The 8574-nt window shown below is 37.0% G+C and overlaps 1 protein-coding gene across 1 annotated transcript; it reads left to right on the plus strand.

Moving 5' to 3' along the window:
* The first annotated feature begins 1303 nt into the window (after nucleotides 1-1303).
* Nucleotides 1304-5045, plus strand: LOC149662747 (uncharacterized). Its single transcript, XM_089842295.1, has 3 exons — nucleotides 1304-1436; nucleotides 1720-2928; nucleotides 4481-5045. Exons 2-3 carry the CDS (start codon nucleotides 2180-2182, stop codon nucleotides 5043-5045), a joined length of 1314 nt encoding a protein of 437 aa, XP_089698421.1. The 5' UTR covers nucleotides 1304-1436; nucleotides 1720-2179.
* The last annotated feature ends 3529 nt before the right edge of the window (nucleotides 5046-8574 follow it).

Here is an 8574-nt window from a genome sequence, read left to right on the forward strand (position 1 = left end):
AGTCCAACTATTTCATCAACACCAGAGCAGTTGAATTACACAGAAAATTAAGTCTGTCATTGAGAACGTTTAGCACTAGCAAAAGCGGTATCAGTATTTGCTAATGAAACCGATAAAACAGTAATGCATTAAAATATAAAGTCTACCACACAAGAAGTTACTAAATGTCATCGACCAAGCCGAGGACGGCTTCGAGGAAGTATTTTTATTCTTGGCCGTATTTGATAAGTATAATATTAAACTATATCCTGACTAGTTTTTACCAACAGCAACTGGTATTGTGATACTTTTCCCAAGGTTCTTCAGTTAGTTTCTTAATCCCCAGAACAGGTGTGTTTTAGGCTTTTGGGACTATAGTTTTGTTTAATTATAAGACATTTAGTGTCATGTGAAAGCAATATGTTTATTATCGGAGAGGCGGTGAAAGTACTAAAATTATTATTTTGACAAAGCTAATTAGTTTTGAACATTTTTAACCATTTTTAGATATAACACACCTCATTAAAATATCAGGCCAAAAGAATCAATGGGACAGAAGATCTGACCAAAATCTCTACCTCCTCTCATTGAACTTAATGTGTATTTTGATTTCCTTCGAACTTTTCCGCCGGTAATCCAAAATTCGCACTTTTTGGCCTATTGAACGAGTTCTATGACGCCATCATTTTGAGTGGTCGAGCGCGTGATGAAGTGGGCTATGTGAAAACGAACGTGGATTATCACCTGTCTAGAAAAGCTAGTCTCATTTTTCGTTTCCATTAACGTCATATTGCCTCTATTCGGACTGAAGATACTCTAGTATAGATGGGAGTGAAAATGTTTTTGACCTAATATCTCACCTATTGTCGCTACTTGGACTACGAGTTCTTTTCGTTTTATGAGATTAATATTCACGTCACATACCCGCGCAAAATGCGTGCAAAGCCGTGAACAGATGACAGGATAGAAGCCAATGAGTACATATTAGTGTACAAGTGGAATAAACGATATCCAGTAGATAATTGAGTCCTGGATCTGAGTTGGAGGCACCATACAAAATAATGCGTTCCTCATTTCCTTTCCCAAAAAAATTATAACTTTGAAAGCATTTTTGGCCCATTGACGCTACTCGGTCCACATATACTCTATAGTCTAATCTATACAACAATGAATCTACTACTAAAAAAAATGTTCTCGAAAGGGCTAAGTTTTTTAACACCATACCCATAAAGCGTATAAAGCTGAATGCGAGGGATATTTGGTATCATTCTGGAAATATCTTATTAGGAGAAAACATTTAAAAATGGTTACATTGTTTATGAAATTGAACTTCATTGAAGGAACGCGTGGCCGTCGAGGGGGAAGGCGAGGTGGTGGAAGTCGGAGACCCGGCACACGAATGTGCTACGCTTGTAGGCAGTTTGGCCATCAGGCTGCCAACTGTCCGCTCTTAAGAGGTTACGACTATTGTTTTTATAGATTTTTTTAGCGATGGGTTAGAGTAATATGGGGAAACTAATAATATTTTTATTCATTAAATTAACTCATGAGTTCATTTTTAAAACTGGCTGAGGAAGGACCGCGGTCCGAAAGCTCCCAAATTTGTAAAATTTTAAACTTTAAATAAACTTATAAAAATTTACTCCATGAAGTAGCAGTTCTTATTAAATAAACAACATTCGAAATATTAAAATACCATGGATCAGAAATTCAATATCTACGAATATATATGTTCATTAGCTATACAACAGCGAGCTCCCACTCAACCAGCGCCAACCCAGACATCGCCCACACTGCCTGGTTTTCATACAGAAACTCTAAGAAAAAATAATTACTGGAACTAAGAGATTGTAGAGGACAATGCTACGATAATGGATCAAATATGGCCGGTATATACAAAGGTGTACAAGCACGGATTTTGACTAAAAACGAATTAGCAACCTTTGTCCCTTGTGCCGCTCACTCTCTCAATCTTGTCGGTGTCCACGCAGCTAGCGTTACGCCTAAAATGATAACACTTTTTGGGACTGTACAAAGACTGTTTGTATTCTTCTCCAGTTCAACTGATAGGTGGGGATTGTTGACATCGGTGCTAAAAATCAGTTTGAAAGCAAGTAGTGACACAAGATGATCAGCTAAAAGACAAGCCGTAGAATCACTTCATCAACAACTTCCTGGTGTCTTGTCTGTATTGAAAGAGATGGTTGATTCAAAAAAAAATTCCGAAACTGTTTCAACAGCTCAAAGCTTTATAAAACTTATTAACTATGACTTCATCTGTAGTTTGGGTTTGTGGGTTAAATTATTATGTTTAATAGACAGAGTTAATATTTCACTTCAGAGCCCAAATATTTCGATAAATATTGCTTCAAAAATGGTCAGAGGGCTTAGAGATTCTATTCTTCACGTTAGAGAAAAAGATTCAGAGATTGAAAAACTATTAGTACTTGCTAAGGAAGCTTGCAAGGAAATGAATTTGGTACCTGAATTTAAAGAAATGAGAAAACGGAAGGTTAAGAGGATGGATTCAGAAAAAGCTGCTGATGAAGGGCATTTAATAACTGAAGAACAAAAATTCAGACGAGAATCAAACTGTGTAATGGACAAAATTCTTTCAGAGCTTGAATGGCGTTTCACCAAGCTGCACCTTATTTCGGAAGAGTTCGAGTTCTTAAGTGGACAGTCACTTTTGGAAATGGGTGTAACCGATCTCAAAAAATGTGCCAATAATTGTGCATTAAAATATAAAGAAGACATAGACCCCTTAGAAATTGCCTCTGAGATAGAAAGTTTAAAATTTCAACCACCTTTATTAATTGAAAACCTAATTAGCACTACCCATTTGGACTTGCTCAATGAACTACACAAAAAAGGAATTGTAAGTGCATACCCGAACGTGGAAATTGCCATAAGAATTTTTTTTAACTATTCCTGTGACAGTAGCGTCAGGTGAACGTTCATTCAGTAAATTGAAAATTATTAAAAATTACTTAAGATCCGTAATAGGCCAAGAAAGGCTCTCAAACATGGCTATTTTAAGTATAGAACATAAAATTTCCAACAGCTTGGATTATGATGATATTATCAACGATTTTGCAGCTGTTAAGGCTAGAAAAGTTTTTTATAAATAAAGTTTTCATAAATGAGTGCTAAAAAGTTTAATTGTAAGGTTTTCTGATTTTGGCAATTTTTGCTATGCGTTAGGGGCGCCAAATATTCTCTCGCCCCGGGCGCTATTTGCTCTAGGTGCGGCCCTGGGCAGACCTGTAACATATCTATAAATATGGTCAAATTGCAGTTTTAAATTAGCAGCTGGATTTCTACTTTTCTATCACTATTGCAGACCTGTAACATGTCTATAAAAATGGTCAAATTACAGTTCTAAATTAGCAGTTGCATTTCTACTTTTCCATCACTATTGCAGACCTGTAACATGTCTATAAATGTGGTCAAATTGCAGTTTTAAATTAGCAGCAGGATTTCTACTTTTCTATCACGTTTGCAGAAATGTAACATGTCTATAAAAATGGTCAAATTACAGTTCTAAATTGGCAGCTGAATTTCTACTTTTTCATCACCTTTGCAGACCTGTAACATGTCTATAAATATGGTCAAAATACAGGTTTAAATTGGCAGCTGGATTTCTACATTTCCATCACTTTTGCAGACCTGTAACATGTCTATAAATATGGTCAAGTTGCAGTTTTAAATTCGCAGCTGGATTTCTACATTTCCATCACTTTTGCAGACCTGTAACATGTCTATAAATGTGGTTAAAATACAGTTTTAAACTAGCAGCTGGATTTCTACTTTTCCTTTACTTTTGCAGACCTATAACATGTCTATAAATTTGGTCAAGTTGCAGTTTTAAATTGGCAGCTGAATTTCTACTTTTCCATCACCTTTGCAGACCTGTAACATGTCTATAAATGTGGTCAAGTTGCAGTTTTAAACTAGCAGCTGGTATTTCTACTTTTTGATCACTTTTGCAGACCTGTAGCATGTCAATAAATATTGTCAAATTGCAGTTTTAAACTGGCAGGTGGAGTTCTACTTTTCTATCTCATTTGCAGGCCTGTAATATGTCTATAAATGTGGTCAAGTTGCAGTTTTAAACTAGCAGTTGCATTTCTACTTTTCCATCACTTTTGCAGATCTGTAACATGTCTATAAATGTGGTCAAATTACAGTTTTAAACTAGCAGCTGTTATTTTTACTTTTGCATCGCGTTTGCAGAATCGCGCTGTACATTTCTTCCAGTACAGACAATTAACAGTTAACAAACAGAAAATGTAGAAACGGCAGACAATTTGCAGTTCTGGAATTGCTGTGAAATTTTCGCGTTTTTCGAGCTGCAGAAAATGTAGCCTTAATGTATACATATTACAGCGTGGTAGCGATAAAAAAGCGCGTATGCAGATGAATTACAGCTTAAAAGTTTTTTACGGGTATCGGAGGAGGCCCATAATGCCATAAAATCTACGCATATTTTTGACATCAGAACATGGCCTACTGACAAGCCATATCTTGACAATTTTAGTTGTGAACTATGGAACGTCTTCAAACCAAGGTTTCCAAGTTCAAGTTTTGATGATTTGCAACTAGAATGGTCGATTTACAAAAATGTCGTCGTCTATCAGTTTCCAATTGATTTGAAACGAAATCCCTCAACAGTGTATGCAAAAATTAACAAGGAGTATCCAGAACGTTTCCCTATAATATCTCAGATTCTTGAAATTCTGACTTTAGTCACACCATCGTCCGCTGAAGCTGAAAGAGGCTTTAGCGTTTCAAATCAAACCAAAAGTTCTTCACGATCAAGCCTTAAATTAGACCACCTAGGTCACAGTATGCGAATCAACATGAAAAAGGTTTCTGTAACAGACTTTGACCCTTGCCCAGCATTAAATTTGTGGTTTGATGCTTGCAAAAGGCGACCCAATAAGGCCAATACTTCAAGCAACAGTTCAGCGAGTCCACTTTCTGACCCTTTACCTCGTAAGAGTTCTACCGATTCAGATGATCTCAATACTTCATTGGATGATTTGTTAAATGAAATGTGTTAAATAGTCAAAGTATCTTAAGATTTGTGATATAAGGTGCCAAGATAGACCCTTTAGTCATTTACTCATACTGGTATTAATAAAATCCTACTTTTATTCAGACGTGTCACGTTACTGTTTTCTGTGCTTTAGTGGTAAAGCAAATATATGCATTACCTTCCCATCTTGTTTTTATACCCCCAATTTCTCCCCCACTAGTCAGTGACTACTAAAAAAAAAATTGGGATAGGAGGGCTCACTAGTCAGGCTGGTTACTAAAAAAAAACATCCTTATGTAGAGCCCTGGTTCTAACTAAGAAATCCGTATTTACGTTCCGATAGCGCATTAAGGCTCCTCAGAGAAGTCCGCACTTCTCTCGGAACTTCATACTTTTACTTCAATTGAATTTAATCAACTTAAAGTCACTTTTACTACAATGTAACCTAATTTTAACCCAGGTTAAGCCGCACGGGTACTATCAAGTACCACCCTGCCTTCGATCCTCCAAGCAACGCCGCCTATATATACAAAGCCCACGCGCGCTCTGGAAAAAAATAATGAAACTTCCTCGTTTTAGTCTTTTAATCGTAACGCCCATTTTTAAGTCGATACTATTTATACGATTTTAAGAAATAGAATTTTCCACGCAAATGTATTTTTGCCTAAAAACGAAGATGGGACGATGGTTAGAACAGCGCCACATATATTATTACAAAATTGCTTTCTTAGCTTAGAATCTAGTCGAATTTCATATTCAATTCGCGAAGTAGTCGCGTATAGGGTTCGAGGTGGAGGTAATTACTTACCTTTAATTTTACTTCGTCCGACGTTATTTCTCCTCTGCTTGGTTTTTTTAGGCCTTAGCGAAAGAACCAGACAGTGACCCCTTTTTTTATTTAATTTCTAAGAGGATGGTAGCGTCACTTTGCGAAAGTTTTAAAATGGTTTCCTTAATCGCGATCAGTTTATCGTTCTCCATTATGACACCCTTTAAAAATATCGAGATTTTCCGGATATACGAGTTTCATTAATAACCTTAGAAAAATAGTGTGGGACACTATGGAACGTTCGAAGATAATATCGATTCAGCCACGTTCTTTCGCAAAAATCAAAGCAAGTATTCCGATCGATACGGTAGAGGAGCCTAAATTGTGATATCGCTTTGCGATTTTGACCGTTTCGGTGATGTTTTTGCCCGAAATTTATCAATACGAATAGCCGCCGATGATTTAAATCCCCGTAACGTTTCTTTTTTATTCGCCTCAATAACCGTCGGGCAGTCGCAAAAAGTAATTACTTCTTGGAAAACAATTTGCCCATCAAGGAAGAGAAGTGCGTGGAATGAATATTTCATTTCGCGTTTGACTTTTCCAAAATCAACGAAACTTTTGTATCGAGTTACAAGGGTCTCTTAGAGTCAATGGGCGGCTCCCCTACATCGTCTTACGCTACCGGCGCGTGAAGGGGATTCGGAAATTATTACTACAATCTCCTCGTGACTCTCGCGGAGACCCCAGTGGCCATTACGATGGCTAGAATGTACATGAACTTAGCTAAATTCGCGCATCTAAACCAGGTGAAATTTTTCAACGAACCTAGTATCGCAACTTTCCGTATAAACTTTGCCAGCGAATTCGTCGGTATCGGAAATTTTAGTCTCGACCCGTTTTAGGAAAACTTTGACGATATATTCGATCCAAATAACGTCTAACAATTGGTAAAATTGGTAGAGAACTTTAAGGGCATCGCTCGATTGGAGTTGGTACTTTCCAGTTCGGCTACTGTTAAACCAAAGACTCTTGTACGGACAACCAAAGAACTGCTTGGGGTTTTTTTTTTCTAAATGTCTCCAAAAAAAGACACCTGAAAATCTTTAAACAAATGACAAGGTTTCTGATAATTTTGCCCGCGAAAATTTTTACCCTTGTACATGCTAATTACCTAGAAGTCACGTGTTTGATCTTGAACACGCCTAGACCCTAGTAAAAAGTATAAAATGATGGGGTTGAAACCCCAAAAGGTACCACTTTCTCTCGAATTGCACCACAGATGGACCACCGCCAACAAGACGATCAAGCATGGATCTCTCTTCAACAAGGTAAGAAATACATTTTTTAAAAAACTTAGTTTTTTAGACAAGATTTAGCTTAGAGAAAGATTCTATGTCCATGGGGTTGATACACTTTATTCACCCTGCGAGTATTCGGACTCGCCGGGTACTTCCCGACTAGGGACCTACGACGCCCGCGCTGCGTCTTGGGCCTCGCCGACGACAGGCGCCCAGCCCACCACCCTCACCAGCACCATATAAGCCTCTCCGGGCTATTTATTACCCAAGGCTAGTATTGCCCTGGAAGGGAGAGGATGATCTGAATATCAAGGGGGACTTGTAGTGATTCAATCAATTTTTTCATTATAGCATGAAACTATAATCTCTATTTATTTACAGCGTGATTTACCAAATCAGTGTACCTGGCGGTACTCGCCGAGGTCGTGGCGGACGATGCATTTATGGACGACTTGCTGAATAGAGTTCGGCAGGTCGTGTATAATAACTGCGTCTTTATTCCCCACGAGTGAGTTTTCATGCATTATTTTATGCTTTTATTTAAATGTAATTTTATAATTTTTATTACAGCCTCTTGGTTTTTAACTGTCAAGGGTTCCAGTAAGTTAATTATTTTTATCAGTCGTTCAATCATTAACCCTCTTTTTTCTCTTGCCCACAGAGTCATCCAGGAACTCTCGCAGCTCTTTACGTACCGCCGGGTACGCTTCATAGCAGCTAGCACGAGTGTACAAGGGCAGGGACGACATAATGTTCGAATGCTTTCGTACACTCGTGCAGACCCGGTCGCTGCCATAAAAAAATGTAAATTCTTTTTAAAAATATTATTTTTGTAAATTTAAAAAATAATAAATTTTGTTCTGCAATTATATACTTCTCTTTATTTAAATTAAGCTTATATTTTTTAGCCTCAAAGTTTAAACTTTATTTCTTAGGCTTAAATAGTAAAAAAAGGAAGAGAGATATAAATAGGTATGTCTAGTATTAGTTATATAAAATGGAACAGTTTTGTCGGTTTTAAATTCAATTTTTTATGTAACATCAAAGAATAAACCAATTAACAAATAGACATAAATTTAAAAATGAGTTAACATATGCATTCTGTTTTTCAACAAAGTTATTTGACCCGAAATTACAGAGAAAAAAGTGTAATTATAAAAATAGTTTTCAAGATTTTCTTCCTGTAATACGTTGTTAAATTTCATCACCACCTGGTACGAGGTTCCAAAATTGGTGAAGTAGCCCACCACGGCATAAAATATTGGCGCTGTCCATCTAAACATGGTATACGATTACCATTTATCACCTCAGAGCTACCAGCCATTGGTGAGAAAAGAAAATACATAGAGAAAAGATATAAATTAAGTTTCAATCAGTACTTAGCCAAATCAGAGTTAAAGCCGTGGAAGAAGAGGAATTATCCCTTGCGCATGAAAACTATCAAGAAAAGCAACTTTTAACAACATTATTCTTATGGCGGGTTT

This window comes from Phalangium opilio, unplaced genomic scaffold (genome assembly GCF_054372755.1).
Source record: "Phalangium opilio isolate 3A_F unplaced genomic scaffold, DU_Popi_V2 ptg000063l_1, whole genome shotgun sequence".
In the NCBI taxonomy this organism is placed as follows: domain Eukaryota; kingdom Metazoa; phylum Arthropoda; class Arachnida; order Opiliones; family Phalangiidae; genus Phalangium; species Phalangium opilio.